A 26,994-nucleotide genomic window follows, 5' to 3' on the forward strand; every position below is an offset into this window, starting at 1 on the left:
GATGAAGTTAGTTAGTGCCAACTCTTGTGGATAGAGGTGGTCAGTGCAACGGCTCCCCACCACCGTTAATCTCGGTTTTCTACACCGGAGCCGCTATTTCCTTGAAATAGCTCCTCAGTTATCCTCACGAGGCTGAGTGGACCCCATTCCAAAACCACTACTTCTCAGAAAATTTGGTAGTGCCGCGGAAATCGAACCCGGAACCTTTGGTTCTGTAGCCAGGAACTCTGAACACTAGACCACAGACGTGGTCTGCTGTACTCATCATTTTTTAAGTATTTTGTAGACAGACTGTGAAACTGTGTTTTGATTGGGTGATGGCAGTCTCAGCATCCATCATCAGGGATTGTATGAATGATGCAGCAATGTGGCCAGTGTATACATACAGTTGCTCTTGGAATCTGCTGTCCTTGTTGCAGAGGGACTAGTGGAGAGAACAGTGGGTGGAGTCAGGCATTGACTTGTATCCAGGGCAACAGTTGTTCTTTCCTAATGTCTGAAGACTCGGGATGTTGCAAAAGTTACTAGTGGCTGTGTGCTTAAGGTGCTTCTTCATTGATGTATGCTGGTAGCCTGGGTCCATGTTTAGCCTAGATTAAATCATGTATTCCTGTTGAAGTTACTGGGATGTAACAGGGCTGGACTGGTGGGAATGTACTATGTAGTTGTAGTCAGTAGCTTGGCATGTGTAGTTCTCGCCAGTACTTGGATATACTGTAATTGCAATGAGTACTGTAGTTCCATAGTTGTAGTTATTGCTGTGGTATCCTGTAGTTAATTGTATGCAGTACTGCATTATGTCTGAAGATTGTACACGGATGGTACTGGCCCTTGAGACTGGGTTACATCCTAACATCATGAGAGAAATGGATATGGTATAAGTCTGTCTGAGAACGTAGCTACCAGTGCACATCAGCGAAGCATAACCATTGACACACAAGTACTGGGACAGCTTCCTTCATTCCGCATTATCCATGTTAAATGATGCTGATCATGACCAAATACATGACAAAAACACCTGATCACCTGCTGTTCTCCAGGTTCATCAGAATGGAAGCAGACATTTTCTGTGAAGCACTGGAAATTGATTGAACACTGATGTGGGGGTTTGTCCAGGGAGGTTTTTTGTAGGAATTGAGATGGGTAGCAGGTGAGCTGGAAGTTGAACACATGAATCAGTGGTTTTGTTGTCTTCTGCTCCATGCAATCTGTCTGAACCAGTGTGGCAAGTCATTGAATTATTTGTCTTTATGGATTTAACGAAATGTGGTAACAGGAATTCAGTCTAGTATCTCATGGATGTATAGTGCTGTTCATTTGTTAACATTTTTCTATCTGGATATGCCTATGCATGTTACTCGTAACTGTTCCAAATTGTGTCCCTTCAAGATAGCCGTTTATTAGCATGAAGCTGTGGGGTTCTTAATGTAGTTTTGTCATTACTCCGATCACAAACCACTTCTTCGGAACAGTTTGTTGGTCCTGAAAAGGACCGTGGTTGCTGAGATGCTTGACCGGTGAGGTAGCGCGGCGCGCATCGGTAGGGAGAGAGGTTAGTTATGGTGAATGGACTGGCCACAGTGCGGCTGTGGCTGGAGGTAGCTTGGTTGCCGTGCGGCAGGTGAGTTGGAGGTTGCTTGATCGCAGCACGGCGGATACTGGTGAAAGGCTAAAAGGCTAGTCGTTGAGCGCGGTCGCTGGAGCGGAGAGGCGGTAGCTACGCCAGTTGCCCAGTATGTCGGGTATGACTACCGGCGAGTCTGTGCGGCCTAGTTGCCCAGTGAGTCGGGTGCGACTGGCAGACAGCCGTAGCAGTCATGCCTGGCACAGCGAAGCGCCGATGCCTCCATAGACCGAGCGCTGGCGACAAAGCCTGCTGGCTGATGTTGCTTGGTGTGGCTAGCACGTAGACTGATGATCGACTGATGACTGATAATTCGGCGTTGGAGCTGCTCCTTTTTATACACTGCTCGGTGGGCGGAGCAAAACTTGAAATTGAGGAGGAAGAATTGATTGGCTAGCGCACATGAAGATGTAGATGGGGGCTAGCAGCGAGCGCAGTATAAATGCGAACGTTTGAAGCAATCTGATTGGTTAGCGCGCGTGATGGTGAAAAGTGATGTGAAGAGCGAGCGTTGCAGAAATGCATGATAATGTAGGATGTTCCCACAAAGCAATGTAAATTAAAATCATTGCCAAGTGTGAAGATTAACATGAGAATGAGGCTATGCAGATACAGGAAAATAGAGAACCTCATAATAATAAGTGAATTTGAGTGTCATAAGATAGTGACGTATGTTTCAATCTGCTGCCACGTGGAACAGAATGAGGAACACCAAGTTTGTAAGTCAAAATTGAATCTCTTTACAGAAGGCTAATTACAGCAATGGCCATGTCAAGATATCTGTTGCAAGTAACCTGTTACTGCTGATAAATGAAGTGGACAGTACTAGATGACGCTGAGCTCATGTGTACAGAGAATAAGAATTAAAAATGAAGTTAGTCATGTGGGGATGGTTGGAGCTGAGGAATAAGAAGTGGGTGTGTTAGGATACACATCTTAAAGACAACAGCAAAATTAAATATATCTACCTGCACAGAGAATGAATAAATTTTGTTATTTATGTTTTTGGCAAAGTGTGTTTGTCTAATTGAAGGGTCACTTGTCAGTCTCAGTATTTGTGGTTGGTGCCCCAGTTGTAATGACACTGACATGAAAGGTAAGTGAAATATATGTAATTCTTATTTGGAGGTCAGTGTTTGCAGTAAGGACGCATATACCATTATGTACCATTTGGCTTGAAATAAAGGCTTAAAGCCCATGTTGAACCCTCCCTCCCTCCCTCCTAGTTTTCATACTGTGTATTTTATAATAGTTTCTAGACTTCAGTTGATTATCTGTGCATGAAATTTTTTTCTTGTGTTTTTCATTGATGTGTAATATAACATTTTATAGGATTTGGTTTGTTTTCAGATCTGTCTTAAGTTGAATTCTGTCATAATAATTTTCAATTTTGTTCTCTTCACTTTCTCCCCAGGCTTTGTTCACCATCTCTTCATATTTGTGTGCACTTTGGGTTTGAAGCATTTAAATTTGTGATGGGCTATCAGCTGTAACAGCATAGCAATGTCAGGCAATGAGTTGAGTGAATATACTGACATTATACTTTGAGGAGACTTTGTCTGAGGCCACAGGCATCAGCATAGAATTATCTGTTTTGGTTGTGATCAAAGAGTCTATTTTAATGTAGTGGATTTGCAATAGAAATTGGATATTCAGATTGGGCCATGGTGTATGAGCACAAAACATTTCTGAAGTGTGTTTTTGCACTGTTCAGTACATTTCATGAGAAGCATACAAGTCCAAAGGTACTCAAAAATGAAATGGTGTGATAAGGGGCCCTTCCACCTTTCTTTATCTCACAATTATGGTCTGTAGTAGTAATCCATGAACATAATCATCTTGCTGCAGTGGGAACTGGCCAAGGTGAGAAGGCAGAAGGATGATTAATGAGATGTGATAGATTTACGTACAATAATGTAAAAACATAATTGAATGTGGGAAGTAGTGTTGGAATTTGGAAGAGGATAGACTGGCTGATTATGAGATTGTCATGTGATCTCCAAACTTTGAATTGTAAATTGCATTCCCAGATATGGGGGAGGGGAAATTACAAATTAAATGTCAGTGATAGTGTCTGTGGATACAATTTGCCATAGGGAATATTAATTTTGTATTTAGGGAGGTGGTGTTTGGGAAATGTTGCATATCTATATGATGTAGGCTGAGCAAGGAAGGCTTATAAGTAACACCTCAAATAGGTTATGAACATGGAATTAATCTAAGGACTAGTGTATGTTGTGGATCATTAGAATATCTTTAGGGGATGAAATTTGTGATCTTTTGGCTTAGGTGTATTGAGGCCAGTAGCAAAGAACCAAGGGTATGTCAGTCACAGGAGAAGAATGCATAGGGCATTTTGGTAGGATAAATTGAAGGCTCTCTTGGGGACACAAATAGAATATTATGATGGATGTTGGGAGAAATGGAGCCAAGGGGGCGAGATCTGGACAGGATTCTTTTATTATTATTTTTATTGGGGTGAGACAGACCATTTGGCTAATTGTGGCTTATTGTACCAATAATAGATGATGGTGATTGTAGAGCAATTGGTGGAACGAAGATTGGCAGGGGAAATCGGAGTACTTGGAAAAAGTCTGTCCTAGCGCCACTTTGTGTCCACCACAAATCCCACATGACGAGGCCCAGGAAGCTAGCGCAGGAGTCTTGTAGTTGAGAATAAGGGACAAGTTCTGTGAGAACAATGTAATGAGGTCACGGTTTCCATGAAATGGTAATTTCTTCGGGCACTGAGAATCTGTTGCAGGGAGTCAGCGCAACGAACTTGATCCTGACATATGCCATCAGTGTAGAATTCACTACCTGTAGGCAATAATAAATTTCATGGCTGTAAATGTACAGGTAGGCGGCTATAAGACGCAGTGGAGATTTCTTTGCGGTCAGGGACCATACAACAGTGCGTACAAGTTCAAATTAAAATTTCCGTTAGTATAATCAAGCCTGTTAGCACATTTTTGCCGAGAGAAAATTCAGAGTTTCGGTCGAAGGCGAAACGTTTACGCCAAGAGAAAAGGAGTGTCACGCATTGTACAGCATATGTACAAATGAACCTCCCCGCCCCCATAAAAATACTGGTATATATTAAATTTTATGTCAAGAGAGTTAGATCGGTTGAATGTCGTCTTATATTAAATGGACGAAGAACCCCCTTTGTGAGTCATGTACAACATCTGTATGTTTTTCGGTAAGAGGATTAGATACAGAAATGATCGAAGCCAATGCCTTCACAACATTTAGTAAAGCATGTCCATTGAAAAGTAAGCGATTTAGCTCTAAGATGAAATGTACCGTCCACAGCATTATTTATGTCTGCAATAAAGCCCGCGCCATATCTCAAGCGGTTATTTGCTGGCTTCCCACCGCAGTGGCTCTGGTCTTGTCAAGTGGGATTTGTGGTGGACAAAGCGGCGATAGGGCAGGATTTCTCTTACTACTTCGGTTTCCCCTGCCAATCTTCATTCTACCGCTCCACAATCACCCTAACCTATCGTCGGGCTGGTACAGTAGGCCAGAAGTGGCCGCAGTACAAGGGACTTAGTCCCACCGCACTAGCATTAAGAAAATTATTTCTGTATTGTCATAGGCTTGCCTACGGATTTGCGGCAAATACCCAATTTTCGAAAGTGCAGAGCTAAAAATCAAGGTTTTCGGCAACAACACCAGTATCCCAAGGGGTATATGCGTATAGATGCAAACGAGGAAGGACAAAATATAGAAAGTAACTGACTGTGACAAGTGAGAAGGGCTAGACCCGTCTTGTCATCAAAAAGGATTCCTATTATAGGCCAAACAGTGAAGCTTACTTCAAGACGAAGATCTGGTCATGAGCGTCTGAATGGGCTCTAAATTAAGAGAGAGTGATTGGCCCACCGTCAGTGGGAAAATAACTTTGAAACATAGCAAGAAGTAATTTTGTAAAGGTAGAAACGAAGCGTAGGATATGTGGAAGAAGAAGACGAATAGTTGTCATAACCGTGGCGGTACTTTGGTAAGGCACTAGCGTATGGTTTAGAAGATACGTGGTTCGAAGTCATGACTATTTTTGTGAAAAAACAAAAAAAAAATTATGAAATTTGTCCATGTAGGAAGCAAGTCGTACTATATGAAGGAGGTGAAAGTAACAAATTTGTATAGATCTGGTGGTACGTGGGTGAGACATTTGCGTAGTATTGGGAAGGTGCGGGGTTCGAGACCGCGGTGTCTTTTGTCAATAGAAATTGGAAAGTGAATAAACAAATACGATTTTTCTGCAGCTATAAACCAAGTCGTAGAATATGAGGAGGATCGCAGAAAGCTATAGCATAGGTCTTCTGGAGGTCGAGAGGTAAGTCACCGGCGTTCTAAAGACAAGGTTCTTGGTTCGAAAACCCAAGTATTTTTGCAATGAGATTTTTCTGGAATTATATCGCGAGATGTAACATAAGAGGAAGATTAAAGCTCAAAAATTTATGTGGCATTGGTGTCCTAGTGGTAAAATACCGGCATAGTGAACAAGAGTTCGAAGGGTTGAGACCAAGTATAGTTTTGCGATTTAGAAAGTAAGTTAATTGATTTTTCTGGAATTATAGTCGAAGATGTAGCTTAAGAGGAAGATAAAAGAAAATAAATTTCAGTGGTGCTGGTGGCTTAGGTGTAAGACATCAGCTTAGTGTTCAGAAGCTCCCTGGTTCAAAACCAGTAGGATTTTTGTGAAAAATAAAATGGAAAGAAGTTAGGAGATAGGGTAAAGGAGGAGGGAGAGATAAAGGGAGGGACCGGGGTGAGGGAAGATTTTTTTTTTGCGGCCGCTCATTAAGACACTCAACCTAAGCGGGTCTTATTAAAATCCACAAGGGATCAAAAAGAAAAAAATTTCGGCCCACCATCCGCCCACCAACCACCCGCCCTTAGGGGGTGACTTTGACTTATTCATTTGAGACCAAGTTCTATGAGCGAGATTTAGTAAGAAAATGTAATATAACTGCAGCGCATTCTGTGGGCTTAAACCTCATGGAAAGCCACGAAGTGTAGTTAAATATAGCATCTTAGTATCTTATTGGGCTGTGCAAACCGCTCCTCTGAAGAATTCATTTTATAGGGTAGGGCAGGAGGTACTGAGGATGGAAGCGTGGGACCCCACCCTCAACCACCCTCATAATCACGCAGAAAGTTAATCGCTTGAGACCATGGTAACTGAGCGAGAGTTAACAAGAAAGTATTTTAAACTCTAGCGCCATCTGTTGAACATTACAACAACACCTGTTCAACAGATGGCGCTGGAGGTTTATTTCATATTTCTTAACACTCGATGATTTAGCTTGGTCTCAAGTTATTAACTTTCTGCGTGACCCCAAGATCGGTCGTGGGTACGGTCCCACGCTTCGCTATCTGTGGAGTAATGTTCAACAGATAGCGCTTTTTATTATTTCATATGAATATGAATACGAATACTCGGGAAGCGGTCCCAGGCTTGGTCATCCGTGGAGTAATGTTCAACAGATGGCGCTACTTTTTTATTTCATATGCATATGAATACTATGGAAGCGCGGGACTCCACCCTCACCCATCAGTGAAAGTTACCAAGAAAATATTTAAAATAGGAGCGCCATCTGTTGAACATTACTCCACAAATGATTTACTTTCTTCAGAGGAGCGGTTAGCACAGCCCAATAGGATGCTAAGATGCTACATTTTTAAGTACCCTTCGTGGGTTTCCATGAGGTTTAAGTCCACAGATGGCGCTACAGTTATTTTATATCTACTCATTAACTCTCGCTGATTTAGCTTGATCTCAAGTTATTAACTTTCTGCGTGACCCCAAGAGGGGTGAGGGTGGAGTCTCGCGCTTCCATAGTATTCATATTCATATGAAATAAAAAAAGTAGCGCCATCTGTTGAACATTACTCCACGGATGACCAAGCCTGGGACCGCTTCCATAGTATTCGTATTCGTATTCATATTCATATGAAATAAAAAAAGTAGCGCCATCTGTTGAACATTACTCCACGGATGACCAAGCCTGGGACCGCTTCCATAGTATTCGTATTCGTATTCATATTCATATGAAATAAAAAAAGTAGCGCCATCTGTTGAACATTACTCCACGGATGACCAAGCCTGGGACCGCTTCCATAGTATTCGTATTCGTATTCATATTCATATGAAATAATAAAAAGCGCTATCTGTTGAACATTACTCCACAGATAGCGAAGCGTGGGACCGTACCCACGACCGATCTTGGGGTCACGCAGAAAGTTAATAACTTGAGACCAAGCTAAATCATCGAGTGTTAAGAAATATGAAATAAACCTCCAGCGCCATCTGTTGAACAGGTGTTGTTGTAATGTTCAACAGATGGCGCTAGAGTTTAAAATACTTTCTTGTTAACTCTCGCTCAGTTACCATGGTCTCAAGCGATTAACTTTCTGCGTGATTATGAGGGTGGTTGAGGGTGGGGTCCCACGCTTCCATCCTCAGTACCTCCTGCCCTACCCTATAAAATGAATTCTTCAGAGGAGCGGTTTGCACAGCCCAATAAGATACTAAGATGCTATATTTAACTACACTTCGTGGCTTTCCATGAGGTTTAAGCCCACAGAATGCGCTGCAGTTATATTACATTTTCTTACTAAATCTCGCTCATAGAACTTGGTCTCAAATGAATAAGTCAAAGTCACCCCCTAAGGGCGGGTGGTTGGTGGGCGGATGGTGGGCCGAAATTTTTTTCTTTTTGATCCCTTGTGGATTTTAATAAGACCCGCTTAGGTTGAGTGTCTTAATGAGCGGCCGCAAAAAAAAAATCTTCCCTCACCCCGGTCCCTCCCTTTATCTCTCCCTCCTCCTTTACCCTATCTCCTAACTTCTTTCCATTTTATTTTTCACAAAAATCCTACTGGTTTTGAACCAGGGAGCTTCTGAACACTAAGCTGATGTCTTACACCTAAGCCACCAGCACCACTGAAATTTATTTTCTTTTATCTTCCTCTTAAGCTACATCTTCGACTATAATTCCAGAAAAATCAATTAACTTACTTTCTAAATCGCAAAACTATACTTGGTCTCAACCCTTCGAACTCTTGTTCACTATGCCGGTATTTTACCACTAGGACACCAATGCCACATAAATTTTTGAGCTTTAATCTTCCTCTTATGTTACATCTCGCGATATAATTCCAGAAAAATCTCATTGCAAAAATACTTGGGTTTTCGAACCAAGAACCTTGTCTTTAGAACGCCGGTGACTTACCTCTCGACCTCCAGAAGACCTATGCTATAGCTTTCTGCGATCCTCCTCATATTCTACGACTTGGTTTATAGCTGCAAAAAAATCGTATTTGTTTATTCACTTTCCAATTTCTATTGACAAAAGACACCGCGGTCTCGAACCCCGCACCTTCCCAATACTACGCAAATGTCTCACCCACGTACCACCAGATCTATACAAATTTGTTACTTTCACCTCCTTCATATAGTACGACTTGCTTCCTACATGGACAAATTTCATAATTTTTTTTTTGTTTTTTCACAAAAATAGTCATGACTTCGAACCACGTATCTTCTAAACCATACGCTAGTGCCTTACCAAAGTACCGCCACGGTTATGACAACTATTCGTCTTCTTCTTCCACATATCCTACGCTTCGTTTCTACCTTTACAAAATTACTTCTTGCTATGTTTCAAAGTTATTTTCCCACTGACGGTGGGCCAATCACTCTCTCTTAATTTAGAGCCCATTCAGACGCTCATGACCAGATCTTCGTCTTGAAGTAAGCTTCACTGTTTGGCCTATAATAGGAATCCTTTTTGATGACAAGACGGGTCTAGCCCTTCTCACTTGTCACAGTCAGTTACTTTCTATATTTTGTCCTTCCTCGTTTGCATCTATACGCATATACCCCTTGGGATACTGGTGTTGTTGCCGAAAACCTTGATTTTTAGCTCTGCACTTTCGAAAATTGGGTATTTGCCGCAAATCCGTAGGCAAGCCTATGACAATACAGAAATAATTTTCTTAATGCTAGTGCGGTGGGACTAAGTCCCTTGTACTGCGGCCACTTCTGGCCTACTGTACCAGCCCGACGATAGGTTAGGGTGATTGTGGAGCGGTAGAATGAAGATTGGCAGGGGAAACCGAAGTAGTAAGAGAAATCCTGCCCTATCGCCGCTTTGTCCACCACAAATCCCACTTGACAAGACCAGAGCCACTGCGGTGGGAAGCCAGCAAATAACCGCTTGAGATATGGCGCGGGCTTTATTGCAGACATAAATAATGCTGTGGACGGTACATTTCATCTTAGAGCTAAATCGCTTACTTTTCAATGGACATGCTTTACTAAATGTTGTGAAGGCATTGGCTTCGATCATTTCTGTATCTAATCCTCTTACCGAAAAACATACAGATGTTGTACATGACTCACAAAGGGGGTTCTTCGTCCATTTAATATAAGACGACATTCAACCGATCTAACTCTCTTGACATAAAATTTAATATATACCAGTATTTTTATGGGGGCGGGGAGGTTCATTTGTACATATGCTGTACAATGCGTGACACTCCTTTTCTCTTGGCGTAAACGTTTCGCCTTCGACCGAAACTCTGAATTTTCTCTCGGCAAAAATGTGCTAACAGGCTTGATTATACTAACGGAAATTTTAATTTGAACTTGTACGCACTGTTGTATGGTCCCTGACCGCAGATATACAGATATATACAGATGTACATGACTCACGAAGGGGATTCTTCGTCCGTTCTTCACACTGCGTCCTAATCGCATCCAGACCTCGCTGCAACGTTCTGAGAACATACCCTTCTTTGCTCTCAGTCGCATACACATAGATGCCAGCAGCAAACACAACTAGAAATATACGATTTTTTTTTGAGGGGAGGGTGGGTTATTTATGCATGCTGTGTACAACAGTGGCACTCCGTTTCTCTTGGCGTAAAAATTTCGCCTTCGACCGAAACTCTTAATTTTCTCTCGGCAAAAATGTGCTAACAGGCTTGATTATACTAGCGGAAATTTTAATTTGAAATTTTACGCACTGTTGTATTGTCCTTGACCGCAGAGAAATCTCCACTGCGTCTAATAGCCGCTCACTTGTATATTTATGGTCATGAAATTCACTATTTCCTACAGGTACCGAATTCTACATTGATTGCATACATCAGGACCAAGTTCATTGTTCTTACTGCCTGCAAACAGCTGCTCAATACCCGAAGTAATTACCATTTCATGGAACCCGCGCCCTCATTGCATTGTTCTCACAGAACTCATTGCTCCTTATCCTGAACTACACAATTCCTGCGCTAGGTTCCCAGGCCTCGTTATGTGGGATTTGTGGTGGATACAAAGTTGCGCTAGGTTACGTTTTCCCTGAAGTAGTTCGAGTTTCCCTGCCAATCTTCGTTCAACCATCAGTGGCTGGTGAACCATAACCAAAAAACTATGTATGATTATTTTAAAGAGGCTCAGGCACTCTTTTTCATTAGACTTCATAATTTGGCAAGCGAGTGTAACGTACGCTTTGCAGCTACAACCACAACAGCATGGGTTTTATCTGTTGTCATAATTTGGAGCCTAATTCACTTTATGTATGGGAAAGTCATTGATGTGAGTCGCATTTTGTGCTTTAACTTTCGATGTTTGTGATACTTTTGATTTTAATATGCAGGGTATTCATTCCCGTATACTTTCTTTTTAGGTGTTTTTGAGGCGAATGAGATTACCAGTATTATATCGACTGCGCCTTTCGGACTCTTTGTGGAATGCCGGCTTCTGCATTGGCTGTGTACCTCTCTGTGCTTCAAAATTATCGGTTCACGGAAGCAAATTAACAGATGTATTGAACATTGTTACTGATAATATTTTTATCGCAGAAGGAGTGCCTGCCCATGTGCTGTTCAGTTGCGTTATTATTTGTGCATATTATGTTCACAGTGTTTGTTTAACGTATTTTCAGAAGGGCACCGATAAAGATTTTTTTGCCCAAGGACTTCGCCTTCTATTTTTATACATATGCTATTCTCTAAGGTATGTTTACGTCTGTATTTTTTATTAATTTTCCGAGTCAAAAAGTACAAGGATTATTGTAGCTTAAATGAGAAATGGAAATGTGATATTGAATCTTGAAAGATGTGGCAGTTAGGGGTCGTGGTGAGTTTTAAGTTCTGACCTGGAATTTGCCTAGAGGTACTGAGGTAGATCATGAATTTGTCATTCTGGCATAGATTCAGATTGGTTGAACTCCTGACTATGATGCAGGATTACTGAGTTTGCATGATGTATATAGATTTGGAGCTTTATTTCTCACCTTGTAAATAGAACAGATGTTGAAAGTACGTCAAATCACTGATGAGGCATCAACTGAGCCTGGAATGAAGAAAATTGAATGGCCTCATGATTAAAGTTTTTTATAAATACAAACTACTCCATCCAGTGTGACATATAAGTTTTTACTACATTAAAACTTACCTCCCTTACATGTTTCGGTCCTTATGGGCCATCTTCAGAAGGAACATCATTACAAACTGGAAACTACCATCACAATAGGTGTTTTGATTTAAAATACATACACTTATATGCTATAATGCACAGTACGCATAATGCCGAACATTTCACAATCGCAGCAGCTTCCTGGTGTTGTAAAGTTTTTAAAAGTTTCTAGATGTTATTTAAAAAACCTTTATTGTCAATAGTTAAAATTTTTTAAACCACGTAGGTTCATGTCTGTACTCCTATCATCCTTCCTGTATGGGGCAGATTTTGTGCCGTCTATCTTGATGATTCTTGATGTTACAGTGAAAACAACACAGCAACCCACGAACAAACCCTGGACAACATCAAGAATCATCAAGATAGACAGGCGGCACAAAATCTGCTCCATACAAGAAGGACGATAGGAGTACGGACACAAACCTACGTGGTTTAAGAAATTTTAGCCGCGACTGATAGTCTATTGTACGTCCCCCTTTTAATTTCTGCAGTCTCCATCCCCTACCAGTACTGGTGCTCACTATTAGCCCCTTTCTGCCAGCGAGATTTCTACCCTCTACTTGGCAGTAGTATCTAATAGTTAGTCCCTTTCTGTCAGCGAGGTCGTCCCTCCTCTGGCAGGGGTTCCTAGTCCCTTTCTGCCAGCAAGGTTTCTACCCTCTACTTGGCAGTGGTATCTAATACTTAGTCCCTTTCTGTCAGTGAGGTCGTCCCTCCTCTGGCAGTGGTACCTGATACTTCCCCATCTACCGGAGGCATTGGAAGCTACTTTGGGCAGGAAATGTTTGGCCTAATTTAGCTCAGCGGTCTCTTAGAGACATGAGGTTCTTTTACATGCCGTAAATCTACAACATGGGACCCACGGCTTAAAGTCCCTCCAGAGGACTTGTTCCCTGAATTTTTCCACCCTTAAAAATTCCACGACCTCCGCCAGGTTTTTGAACCTGCGTGCCTTGAGTCATGAGGTGGGAACGTTACCCCTAGACTACGGAGGCCATTTCCCAATGCCTAACTAATTAAGCACTATGCCATGAATGCATATGAGGGAGTGGATGTCTAGATTCACATTTTCTTGACCTCATCACTAGTTGGAGGAGAGTGGTCAGGTTCACACTCGAGGTGCTTAACCCCTGGGGAAAGAGCTCTGGGTTCTCTTTGGAAAGGAGGATGGTTGGGCCCCAGGGTCGTTCTGGACACTGTGGAGCAGAATTGACCCTACCAGGACTACCTCTTTAGTTGAGCCCATAGCCAGTCACTGTACCGATTGCACTATCCCAGCTCTGTCATTCAAGAATATGGATTTTAAATCTCGGGCTGGCAGCCAGAATTGACTTGGAGGCAGTGGTATTAGTACCGAAAGGGGGAGATGCTCAGCCACTTGGCCTGCATATATTCAGTGTCACAAAAATACAACTTTTGCCCAGTAAACGTTAAGTATGTGTCATACTGTATCAAGACTGTGAAACTGAACATCATGATGCTGTGGTTGGCACTCCTGCTTTGTATTTGGAAAATCCAACGTTCAGATCTTGGTCCAGAGACCAACTCTCCTGACGAAAGTTTTTTGTAATTTTTCTCATTCCCTAGAGGCATATGCTTGGATTGTACCTCTTTCTACATCGTTTCTAATTTGTCATCATGCAGTCATACGCTGTCATGCAGTTGGAGTAACTGGCAGCATGATAAAATCAGATTTCCAACTGGCTCTCCCTTGTATTTCTCTCAGTCACATAACAAACTTTATGGACACATAAGTTTCCCTTGTGATATTTGAGGTTCTGCTGGTGACTATGAAGATTGTTGTCCTAAAAGTGATGCAGTGCACTGTGGTGAATTATCATTTTCTCTTCTGCCCTGAAGATGAAGACAGCAGAGTCCCCTGAAACTCTGGTAGTGATATATCAGACCACACATTGTCACATGCCTGAAGACAATAATCTTCCTAAATTTTCTGTTTGTATTATAACTTTTTTAGTTTGCTGGAAACACATTGGCAGTGTGCTAAGTTTTGTCTAAACATATCATGACTATGAAGATGCTGTCTTCTGGGATGTGGCGCCATGTAGATCCTGTGTGAACTGACAATTCGGAGGAATGTATTTCCCTCCATCATCAGGGTAGAAAAATCTGCAAGCAAGGAATCAGCTCACGGATTCTCCTACCCTGAATATGGAGGTGATATGTTCCTTTGAAATGTTGGTTCACACAGGATCTACATGGCGCCACATCCCAAAATACAGCATTCTTCATAGTCACCGCTGCAAAAACCTCAAATCTTACATATCATGAGTAGGTAACCTTATGGAGGAAAAGTCCCTGTGTGTGCAAAGAGATTTGTGGTACAGCGATTTTGATTCACTTCATACCCGTATATTGAAAGAAGAATCGGTAACTTCGTAATAAAGTTGCAACAGTCTTTGTCACTGTCTGTCGATGACGCAGAGTTGTTTCAGATGCAAATTACTGTTATTATGTATGTTTTATTTCAGATATATACGAGCAGGGCTGTCTGCAGTAGTTCTAATTCACATTTATTTATTAAATGTTGAGTTTATGAGGATATGCTACAGTCTGAACCAAAGCAAGGTTGTAAAATCTGGTTTCATGTGGAATTTTACATGCCTCTTATTCGTGATTCACTACTTGCTGTGGTGAGTAATAGTTCTACAGTAATTTTACTGATTGAACTGAAAGCTGAACCCTCGTATACCAATTGAGAGTTGAGGCATTCAGAGCAGTGACAATGCATATCATGATCTCCAGGGTTATGAGATCTGGTAGATGGGTACCAACATTTTAGAGAAATTTACTGTCTCCATCTTCAGGAAAGAAATGAGCCACAATGAAGATGGAGGCAGTAAATTCCTCAGAAATGTTTATAACTACCAAATATGAATATACTGATTAATTTGATGCTTTAATATTCAACATTTTTGTTTTATGACTTTTATTAATGTTTGGATAGTGTAGAATTGTGTGTATTAGGCAAAGATGAAGATAAATTGTCCAAACTTTGGTGTTTGATTGATGCGAGTGGTCAGCCGTGAAGTCCTGCCACTCTGCCGCCAGTGAAACATCCCTGGCCTGGATTCTGTGGCAAGGGGAAACATTCTTCTAGCATTTGAGGCTTTTGTGACAGTGAAAATTTAGATTGCAATCTTCTTGGGCATGACCCCATATAACCAAGCAAGTAAGCTGAATTGGTAGTGCTTTCAACTTCTATTTAGGAGGTGGAGGTGCCTGGTTTGGATCTTGGCTAGGACACCAGCTTTTCTGATTCAGGCGTCTCTCTTTTTCCCTGAATCCTTCCAGAAAAATGACAGAATAGTGCCTGAAATTAGGCTGTGATCTCCTTCAACATAATTCACAATTCATTATTCACTCTCATCAGATCATTCAGAGCTGTATACAGAGAAACCTCCATTTAACATTCCCTGATTTAAGGTTTTCCTCATTTAACATTTGATTTAAATGATCTCAGTGTTAAATATCATCCTTAAAGATTTTCCTTCCAGATCCATGGCGTTGCATTGAAACCATAAGCTGGGGTTTCACTGTAGATTCACCTATTGACAGTACCTTCAAAGAAACTATGAATATATAAACAGTGTATGAGTGTTCTCGACTGGTGGCTCAGTCTGCAGGCACTTGCTCATGCTGGTTCCTCGCTTGTGGATTTTTCTACCCTGAAGATTGAGGCAATACATTCCTGCGAAATGTCGGTTCACACAAGATCTACATGGCGCCACATCCCAGAAGACGGCATTCTTCAGTGTGTTTACAGTTTTGCATTTGATGCTGCATCTGTCTTGAAGGCTGAGTTGACAGTAGAGGCTGCATGGATGGAAGAATTGTGGAACACGTTCTCATTTATAGTTCATATTTAGTCGTCGTAGTGAACATGTTCAGCTAATGACATTTAGATGTTGTTCTGATTGAAATGGTTTCATGTTTTCATTTATGGATCTTGGAAGCACTACTCTGTGTTTGAGCTGGACACACATTCGTATGGTGCAAATGTCTGCAGAGTGTGTCGTTCTATCTCCACACCCCATGCCTTCATGCAAAATTATGTAAAGTAGGAATTAATCTAGTTTATAAATATAAATAGAGAATAGATTCATTCTTCAGAGAACTTGAAATCTTAGTTGAAAATATCTCGATCAGTCACACTGCTTGATATTTAAGTGAATAATAATTCCATCAAGTGTAACCAGTTTGTGTGGTATACATATGTCTCTGTACAGGGATTCTGACCATTAAAAATTAACATTAGTTAGATCAAGTTGTTGTTAAAAGTAATATATTAAAATTGTGTAAAGTGGTCAAAAATCAAGTTGTGTAACGTGGAATTGATTACAGATACTTAAAAGTGTATTTATAGTATATTCTTACATTAAACTGGTGACACTTGATGGAATTATTAATTAATTATTCACATAAAGAGTTTGAAATCTTCTGTTAACTTAAAATAAGTACTAAATCAATATGCCTATAATAAGAAGAAATCAAATTACTAAGATCTGTGCAAGTTTTGTTACTTTGTACATTTAGTACTAATAACTCTGTTTACAGTAGTAAGAATGGGGCGATGGTTACGGGAACTGGAAATTTTTCCTTAACTCTTTGTGTGGTGAGAATGACCTTGTTGGGTGTAGCCATTTGGCTTTCTTTCCAAAATGCCGGCTTTCTTTCCAAAATCGTGCAATGCACGACGGTCACTACATGATGTCATGTCAAAAGGCAGCTGTGAAAACTGGAACACAGCTGTGATGCTGTAGGCTTGTCTTCAAGAGGTACTCAATTCATACCTTAGGCAGGATACTGACTATTGTGACTATGGTTTTCATGGTTTTCTGTGGTCCCTACAGACAGATGCTGGGATAGTACCTTGATTAGGCTACATCCACTTCCTTCGTAATCCTTTGCAATTGATAAATCATCTTATCATTCATCCTGTGTAATTTGAAAAAACATTTTACTTGTTTAGGTTGTTGGATAGTGGCACTTGATTTCAGGGGAGGAGTGTTCCTGAGTACTGTACTTCAGAGTTACTTGTTATCCGCTCTCAATGTCCGGATGTCTGATGACAGTGTATCATCATTCGTGGTGCTTCATGCCGCACTGTGGAGTTACATTTCATTGGAGATTTTCAGTGCAGTGAGTAAACCTTTTCTATTATTTATTTGAAACATTTTTGGGGGTACATTATACCTTGAGTAGGCAACCTTACAGATGAAATGTCCCTGTGTGTCTTATCAAGATTTTCAGTATGGTGATGCTGATTCCAGCCATATGTTGAAAATAGAATCGAGTAACTTTCTAATAATGACATAATGATCTATGTCACTATCTGATGGTGATGCACCCTTGGAGATGTTTCAGATGCAGAATATGCTACTTTTTGTACATGCAAATAATACTTTTTTTGTTCTTTGGTGAACTGAAGAAATTAATTTTTTAATAGAAGTTATTTGAGTAATGTAGTAATGTTCTTAGTGTCAGAAGAGTCCGTTGTTAGGTTTTCATTTTTACTGTCTTGCTTGTGTATTAATATCACTTAAACACTAGGTAGCTTGTGTGGCTGATACATCATTGTTAAGTGCCCAGTGGCTCAGCTAACATTATGTTACCATTGCTCTGTATTTATTTTTTTTTCAGCCTGCCATGAAACTGATATATTACTGTGTGTGGCTGACCCACAGTTATGATCACCGTGATTGGCTGGACTATGCCCTTTTCCCACCATATAATGATGAGATTCGACGCCTGAAAGAAATTCGCAGGAACGTCCGTCTGGAGAAGGCACAATCACTGGAGTTAGTTAATTAGTTTCTTTAAAATTTATGTACAGTTATTAATATTGCAGCTGTTTCCATCCTAGAGCATGTTTCAAATATGGACTATTTAATATTTATATATTTTTTTTATTTATTGCTAGTGGGGTGGGACTAAGTCCCTTGTACTGCAGCCACTTCTGGCCTATTGTACCAGCCCCAGACTATAGGTGACGGTGACTGTGGAGCAATTGGTGGAATGAAGATTGGCAGGGGACACTGAAGTACTCGGAGAAAACCTGCCCCAGCGCCACTTTGTCCACCACAATTCCCACTTAACCAGACCCGGGATCGAACCCGGGCTGCCACAGTGGGAAGCCAGCGACTAACCGCTTGAGCTATGGCACAGCCTTAATATTTATATAAGTTTGATTAGGAGTCAGTATAGTAACTGGCTATGGGCTGGATGGACAAGGGGTTGGAGTTCGAATCCCCCAGTAAGGTCAAGAATTTTCAATTTTCTGCACTGTCCAGACCCACCCAGCCTCCTATCCAATGGGTACCGAGTGCTCTTTCCTCAGGCGTAAAGCGGCGTGAAGCTGACCACTCACCTCCAACTAGTGCCTAGCTCAAGAAAATGTGGATCTATACATCCATTGCCTTATGCACATTCATTAGTTAAGCATAGGGACCACTTTACCTTACCTTCATTATGAAATGTGGGTTATGTCCTGAACTCCCCTGCCCTTGCAGTTTGTTTGACATTTGTTAAAGTGTATTTTCCATTTTGATTATATTCACGATTGGAATTATGAAGTACAAGCATTAGTTTGACTAGTGGCACAAGTGAGACATACATGCTGAGATGGATTTTCTTATTGTTTTACAGGCATTACTTCAGAATAGGAGAGCAACCAGAAAGTGAGACAAAAAGTAGCAAGAACTCTCGGGCCTTGTATCAGACTGTCAGATGTGAGTTGTCATTTGTTCTACATCACACCGCTGAGCAAGCTGTCTGAGGTGGCAGCACCTATGACTTGTATTTGAGAGGTGCCCAGTTCTAAACTCTGCTAGAACACCAACTGTCCCCGAGGTTTTTCATGGTTTTCATCAGCTCCTCCTGGCAAATGCCAAGATAATACCTTGCAATAGGCTGTGACTGCTTCCTTCCACATCTTTTTCAATTCATCGTTCATTAATCAACCTGCGATTCAGCGCCATATGGTCTGAGCTGCTGATAGCATTGCTAAATTAATAAAAAATAGTAATATTAATATATGAGGGTTGTACTGAAGGTCATGTGCAACAATTTTTTGTAAAGTAACATGCTTTATTATTGACAAACCAAAGACACCACCTCAGTCAACAGTCCTGTCTTTATTTTTCCACATAATCGCCACTTCTTTGTACACATTTCTCCCAGCGTTCTGGGAGTTTGAAAATTCCCCTTATGTAAAATTCCATTCCAGCTATCCGAAGACACTGACGCACTGCTTTCTGAATTGCCTCCCTTGTCTCAAAACGTTGTCCATGTAGCTGATCCTTCACAAATCCAAAAAGATGGTAGTCAGAGGGTGCCAGATCAGGGCTATAGGAGGAGTGTGGAAGAACTTCCCACCCCATCTTTGCAATTGCTTCCAATGTGAGGCGAGTGTGTGCGAGCGTTGTCATGCAGGATGATGATGTTTCGTCCCGGATGTTTATCGTGCAATGCACGACGGAGCTTGTGCAGTGTCTGGACATAACGAGCAGCATTGATGGTTTGCCAATGTTCCAGGAATTCGGCCAGAATAAACCCCTCTGCATCCCAGAAGACTGTGCCCATCACCTTCGCAGCTGATGTCACTGTCTTTGCCTTCTTTTTTGATGGAGAATGCAAATGGTGCCATTCCATACTCTGCCGTTTCGTTTCAGGCTCGAAATGATGAAACCAGCTTTCGTCACCTGTCACAATACAGAGCAAAAAATCATTGCCTTCGTGTCGATATCTCTGCAGCAGTTCTGAGGTGATGGTTTTTCGCTGACCTCTGTGGTCTTCGGTCAATAACTGCGGGACCCAGCTCCTGTACTGCACTGTGCCCTATTCCAAGTTTTCGGGCTATTGTGTCCACAGTCACACCTGTCATCTTGAATGATCTCATCCACTCTTTCCTTGTTGCATTCAATTGATCCTCTTCGAGGACGACTGTGCTGAGGCTCATCTTCGATGCTGGTGTTCCCATCTTTAAAATGTTTTACCCATCTTCGAACACTGCTCGCACCCATGCACACACTTCCATAAGCACGCTGAAGTCTCTGGTGAATTTTTGCAGCAGGGATTTCCTCTTTCACGAGAAATTCGATGACAGCACGCTGGCGAAACGACATATGGTTGTCGGCCATTTTGTTAGCAGTGCTACTGGTCACATGATGCAGGCTATTCACGTCACAAAACACTCAAGGTTAATACAACAGCTAGTTCCACCGACCACCATACTCTCTTTCATCTGCTGTTCCCAGGTTGCATGCAAAAAAAAGTTGCTCATGACTTTCGGTATGACCTACGTACATTGTAGCTGATGTGGCTGAAATCGCATACTTCATCATGATAGTGAATTTTTCTAGATGCATTCAGAATCGCAAGCCAATGCCATTTAACAGTAAGATGGCTGATGACATGCTCAGTCTTGCAAGTTTAGTCAGATTGTTCCTACTGTCCTTTCCATGTGATGTGAAGCAACAACATTTCCCCCACCTTACATCCTTCCAGACATGTCTCGCATGTATCCTGTCACCCAATCTGACCCCTTTTACCTATCTCTGATTTTTTATGGGACTCAGGCTAGCATAGTCGGTATAGTGACCGGCTGGATGACCAAGGGGTCGGAGTTTGAGTCCCAGTAGGGTCAAGAATTTTCTCTTCTCCATATCATCCAGACTGGCTCTGGGGCCCACCCAGCCTCCTATCCAATGGGTCCCAGGGGCGTGCAGCTGACCACTCACCTCCAGCTACTGCCAAGGTCAAGAAAATGTGAATCTATACACCCACTCCCCTATGTGCCTTCATGGCGTAGTGCTTAATTAGTTAAGCACAGGGGCAACTTTACCTTTTACTTTTACCTGTAATTATTATATGAGGCCTTGTACTTACTCATGAAGCCATCTTCCATCATAGTGGCCTGACAGTAAGGTAGTGGTAAATTCTGTTTCATGTTTTGAAAGCATCTTTAGGCAAGATTGTGAGGGTCACTGCACTTCAAAAGAGCCCTCATTGTGCATGTAAAAATGGCGATTAATTCTGTGTTTGAGGTGCACAACACAAAGCCTGTTGTCAGACTTGGGTTACTGTGTTCCAGAACTTGAAGCTGTGAATCTCTGGATATATGTCTAGTGAAGTATTCATGTTTAAATTGGGAAGTACACGCATTTTTCTCAGTTTGGTCTAATTCTGCTGTGGGCACAGAGACATAGTATCAAGCAGAACCACTTTTTTCTTAAGTTAATTCAGTTGAATGTTTGATCAGTCAAGTTTCATACCAATACAAGGTGTCCCATTGAAAGGTACGTAAAATAAAATAATTATATCTCAGAAAGCATTTATTATACACATTTTTGGGTTACAGCATTACAAAGGGAAAGTATCAGAGTTCTTTTCTGAGTATATAGCTTTCTCAATAAATTTCAGTGTGAGATCCCTTGGTGGCACGACAAATATCCAGATGATATTTGACCTCATTCTACATTGCTTGAAGCATGTTTCGTTTTACCATAGCCACAGCGTCCCTTGTGCAGGCTTTCAGGTGTTGGAAGGTTGTTGATCTTAACCTGGTAAACAGTGTTCTTCGCATAATCACACAAGGAAGAATCCAGTAGGGTTAACTCTGGTGACCTAGGAGGCAAAGTGATTGGCCCACCTCCATCAATCTATCTCCTAGCCATCTCTCTGTTCACGTGATTTTTAACATGGTGGCAAACATGTAGCCATGCTCCATCTTATTGGAGGATAGTTTCAGGTGGTAATTGGGGCAGTGGATATAGATCTAGCATGTCCACATATAAATGTCCAGTCACAGTCTTTTCTAAAAAGAAAAATGATCCAGTCAATGTGTCATGCATTAAGCTGGCCCACACGTTCACTTTGGGACTACTTCTCTCCAACTCACATGTGATATGTGGATTCTGACTGCCCCAAATCCTGCAGTTGTACCTGTTTACGACTCCACTGACATGGAATGTTGTCTCCCCTAAGAAGCACACTTGGTGGAGGAAATCGTGTGACGCATCAGTTCTTGCTAGCATATCCACATCGAAGTTTGTGTGTGCTACTTGGTCACTTGGTTTTGGTGCATGAATCGTTTGAATCTTGTACACTCTTTGATAGTGCCTTCTGTGTAGCATATTGTGCACTATTGAACATGGAATTGATTTGCGTGGACATCGCTGCAATGCCTCTCTAATGCAATTGACATTTTCTTCAGAGGTCCGTGTCTTTCCGGGGAATCTTACGTGCAACAGGCTACCTGTAGTCCTCAGTTTTTTTGTCCCAGCTGGCGATACCATGAGCCACGGACTGAGAAAGGATGCATGTTCCAAGTATATATGAGGATACTGATGAAGCTTCACGTGTAAAAGGTATAAAGGAAAATTATCCCTGTGGTTAATGAGTACCATGCCATGAAGGTGTATAGGGGAGTGAAAGTATAGCTCCACATATTCATAAATCTCAGTACTGTAGTATTTCTCACTGGAATTTTTGGAAGAGGCATGCACCAATCACATGTACTTCAGCTTGGAAGGTAGTAAAGGAGTGAGGATGAAGTACAGAAACACAGAACTACAATGGTGGGAAATATAGAATTATGGATTGTTGTTTTCCACTGAATGCAAATTGTATTGTTAACAGCATAAGACTAATGCGAAACTCAACTCATCTGCCAAGTCTAGTGATATATGGGATGCAGATGAGTGGTCATCTTCGTGCTCCGACCACTTTATGCCTGGGTAAGAAGATCCCTCAGTCCCCACTGGAGAGGAGGCTGAATGAGTCCCAGAGCTGGTCTGGTTGCAATGGAGAAGGATCTGTGCTCCTGTTTTGCTTAGACTGCGCTATTACAGCCATTTGTGTTGTTGAAAGAGTGCCATGACACTCATACTGCAATGTATGAATCTGTTTGATAATGGGTATATGTACTAACGCTAGGAGCAACGCTGCAGCAGATGCACCCTACAGTAGGTGTTCTTCACATTCTTACCGAGTTCTTGGATACAGTGGATTGCAGGTGTGCTATACTGCATCTTTCCAACATTTATGAAGGGAGAGAGATACATTCCTTGGTCACATTCTGACAGCGATTAAGTCATGGCTGCATTCATTTGATCTGGAGCTGAAGTTGTGAAGTGATGTCCTTCATCTGTCAGCCTTATGCATGCCACCTCAAACCACTGACGATGGTGTGCGCTGTATGACAGCTTCTATCATGCATCTACAATGACTAGAATGGCTGAGAACATATTTTCATCCAGGACAGTTCATTGTGTTATTGCCATCATGATGTGCATAGCATTCTGCAGGCCTTCACGTGAAACAAGACCTCGAGGAGTATTCTTGTGACATCACTTTATTACTCAACGCTGTAACTACAATTCAGCGTAACTATAACACAAAATGTTGAACAGTTGTTCATTTTGTATTAACTCTCACTAGACTGTAGAACTGCTCTGCGCGGCTTCCACTGGCTTCTCTCAACACACACTGTCTTCTGTCGGCACACACTGCCTCCACTCTGCTTCCACTGTCTTCTCTCAACACACACTGTCTTCTGTCGGTACACACTGCCTCCACTCTGCTTCCACTGTCTTCTCTCAACACAACACACACACTCTGCTCTCGGTGCGGCTTCCACTGGCTTCTCTCAACACACACTGGCATGCTCGGTCCTCAGCTGGTTTCTTATACTGTTGCCTGTTGCCTAGCAGCCCCCCCCCCACTCTTAATCACAGCAGGGAAGTGTTGTCCAACACAGCTCTCCTGCCGCCACACCACCACGGGGAAGTGCTCACCGGCAACGCGCATGCCACTGTGCCGCACCAAGTCCACCATTTCCAACAGACCTCATGTTGGGAGGTACAAACACTCTTACTCAGATTGCTTTTTATTTGGTTGGAAGAATGGGCTACTCTTGAGACTGCAAATGCTATAAATGACGCTTTTGAAACATCATTATAGTGTCTAAGCACAAACGGTTACAATGCTGCATCTCTTTGTTTATGGTTCATTTAGTGATGCTGACAGTAGCTCAGATTATATGGCATAAAATGATGGGATGATTAGTGGGTAATGATTTGAAAGTAATGGGGGAGGAAAGTGGTTCTGGTCTAAGTTGAGGTGCTGTGGCAGAATTTACCAAGAGAAACCAAGGAAAATGACAGAAAACATAGGTAATGAAAAATTCTAAAGGGTTCTGATGACGGTATATGATACTCAGAATTATTGGGATTTTGGACTTTGTTCATCGTCTGGTATCCTATGGAAACAAGAAAACACAATGTTTTGCTAAATGGATCTGTTACCATCATCAGGTGAGGGGGGAAACACATACTTTGTTGCGTCCTTTAGAAAGAGGTAACCTTGATCATTGGACTAAGGGACGTAACAGAGTAGGTGTCTTCCCCCTCACCTGAGAATGGAAGCACATCGTTTCCGAAACGTTGGGTTTTCTAGTTTCAAGGATACCGGACGAAGAACAAAAACCCAGTAATTCTGAGTACAGGTAGGTAGTTGTTGCTCCCCCCAAGACTACAACTGGACATTTCCTGATTATGAGCAAGAAGTGTTACTGCTCGAGCCAGATTTTAGCTGTTATATACTCTTTATGGTGGGACAGGCGCATTGACTGTGGTGGTGATTATGTTTAGCAGGGAAACGTGCAGGTATGCTGTGACAGTTCCCATTGATTCATGTCTGTTACCATGTACTATTTGCACATAAAAAACTTCTGCCATATTTCTTCCAGAACAGAGCATGTTGGTTAATCATTACTGTTTCCGTAGTAAAAGGGCATTTTCATTTAAAGGTGTAATGGCCTTGAAGAGAAGAATCAGACGCAAGAGGGCAGCACAGTCACTGGTGTTTTCTACTTCTGAACAGCTGGAAACCACAGACAGTTCTGGTGTTCAAAGTAATATGTAAATGTTATGCAATTTCATAGAGTAAGTCATTTTGACTTCATATTTCAATTATATTATTTGTTGATTAAATAAAGTAAGAGAATGTATCTTGTCCTTCTTTCTTGGACATTTCCACTTACGTGTGGCTCTATCTATGTCTTTCATAACCTCTTCCTTATGGGTACTTCCTTTTTTGGTTTGTATTCATTCTTGGAGCTCATCACAGTGGCCATGCAGTCTAAAGCATGAACGTCTGTACTGTATGTTTGTGTTGTCCTATATAGGTAGAGGCCTTGCGACAGGCTGATCCTCCTTCCAAGGAGTCCTACTGTGTATAAGATCAAGAAACTTAAAATGTGGCCAAGGCCCAAAAAAGGGATGTAGAGCCATACTAATAGTTCAGCTCAGGGATTTTTATCTTCCAAACTGCTTAATCTAATATTCTGTTGTTTTTCTGTATATAAAAGTTCTCATCTTAGCTGTCTACTAATATCTGCCTTGTTCAACATATTCCATAGTATGAGGGCATGCTGAAGTAAACACAGAGAAAACTAAGTACGTATATGTTCTTGCCTCATCACCAGAATGCAGGGCAAAATCATGACACAAAGACAGGTAACAGGTGTTTTGAAAATGTGGCGCCAGTTCAGATATTTGGCAAATGAAAACCTGATTCAGGAGGAAATTAACTCTTTGACTGGCGCGGGCGTGTTTTAACGCCCGGACGATGCCAGCCGTTCCCTGGCGTTGGCGTGTTTTAACGCTTTGACAATCTCGTCCCTTCTTTGCTCTCTTGGCACTCATCAACCAAAGACATATATATGATTGTTTTTGTGCACGTTTGTAAAGAACCCTTGTAAACTTTGTGGGGGTCTATATTACTGTCAGAACCCTCTGAGAAGGTAAAGGTCAGAAAATATTTCACATTCATTCAGTTTCACCATAGCTTCTTGCAGCAAGTGTCTTCGTGTTCGTACAGACCAGCTGGAAAATGTTGTGAACGAGATTTTTTCTGATGATGATAGTGGCGATGAAATAATTATTCCTGAACTGGATGAAGTAGATAGTGACAATAATACAGTGATAGACAATGATCCACAAGACAGTAATCATGAACATCTACCTACCACGAGTGCAGTGCCTGACACGCCCATCTCATGAACGTACGGAGACATTGTACCCCCAATATTTCCATTTGCTAATAGTTTCGGGATCAAAATTGATATAACACATAAAATGCATCCCTTTTCATGGATTAAAATTTTTTCTGGATGACGACTTGGTAAATCACATCACAACTGAAACCAATCGCTATGCTCACCAGCACTTCAACACACATGAGTTAGCTCCTCACTCTCGAAAACACAATTACAATTATGTCACATCAGATGAAATCTGGACATACTTAGGAATTGTGTTCATGACAGGAATCGACAAACGCCCTGAAATTGAAGAATATTTGTCCACTAGGCCCCTATTTCACACCCATGGTTTGGACAAAACATGTCTTTGCGGTTGAATAGTTTCATTCTATTCAAAAAGAACACAACAAACGAAAAATACAAGAAGAGAAATTACAGATTCAAAGATTTTATATTGGACTGTGTAGAAAAATGACTGAACCAAACAAACAGTGTGGAGAGGGAGAAAAGTCAAGGAATGAAGTGGATGACGAATCTATTGGGTCAGACTAGAGTGCAGTCACGCCTCCGCCCTCGACCTTGAAAAGACCACCAGTGAAAGAGCCAGCAAATCGTCTAGAGGGTGGCTTGAAAATTCACAAAATGGTCCATATTCCTAACAGTAACAATAAGAAGAATGGTGCCCTGAGAAAGTGTCGCGTGAGTGCTAAGCACAAGGTTAGAAAAGAAACAAGTATCATGTGTGCAGGCTGTGGTGTGGCTCTCTGCAAACTTTCATGTTTCAATGTTTATCACACGAAGAAAAACAAATAA

General features: G+C 41.6%; 1 protein-coding gene across 2 annotated transcripts; it reads left to right on the forward strand.

Moving 5' to 3' along the window:
- Window positions 1-10,866: 10,866 nt before the first annotated feature.
- LOC111862536 lies at window positions 10,867-25,146 on the forward strand. 2 transcript variants are annotated; one of them, XM_023848021.2, is made up of 7 exons: window positions 10,867-11,234; window positions 11,326-11,654; window positions 14,606-14,767; window positions 17,135-17,276; window positions 17,778-17,935; window positions 18,783-18,865; window positions 24,946-25,146. In XM_023848021.2, exons 1-7 carry the CDS (start codon window positions 11,070-11,072, stop codon window positions 25,059-25,061), a joined length of 1,155 nt encoding a protein of 384 aa, XP_023703789.1. In that variant the 5' UTR covers window positions 10,867-11,069; the 3' UTR covers window positions 25,062-25,146. The 2 variants fall into 2 exon arrangements, with proteins under 2 accessions (XP_023703789.1, XP_023703790.1); XM_023848022.2 differs by lacking the exon at window positions 11,326-11,654 and having other exon boundaries at window positions 10,870-11,234.
- The last annotated feature ends 1,848 nt before the right edge of the window (window positions 25,147-26,994 follow it).

Source organism: Cryptotermes secundus, unplaced genomic scaffold, assembly GCF_002891405.2.
Source record: "Cryptotermes secundus unplaced genomic scaffold, Csec_1.0 scaffold1084, whole genome shotgun sequence".
Lineage (NCBI taxonomy): Eukaryota > Metazoa > Arthropoda > Insecta > Blattodea > Kalotermitidae > Cryptotermes > Cryptotermes secundus.

Bases quoted from the DNA above. Each gene is read 5' to 3' on its own strand.
- LOC111862536 (XM_023848021.2), top strand. From the start codon at position 11,070: ATGTATGATTATTTTAAAGAGGCTCAGGCACTCTTTTTCATTAGACTT. The intron at 14,768-17,134 runs GTGAGTAATAGT...ACTTGATTTCAG, and splicing joins GTGATTCACTACTTGCTGTG to GGGAGGAGTGTTCCTGAGTA. The intron at 17,936-18,782 runs GTTAGTTAATTA...ATTGTTTTACAG, and splicing joins GAGAAGGCACAATCACTGGA to GCATTACTTCAGAATAGGAG.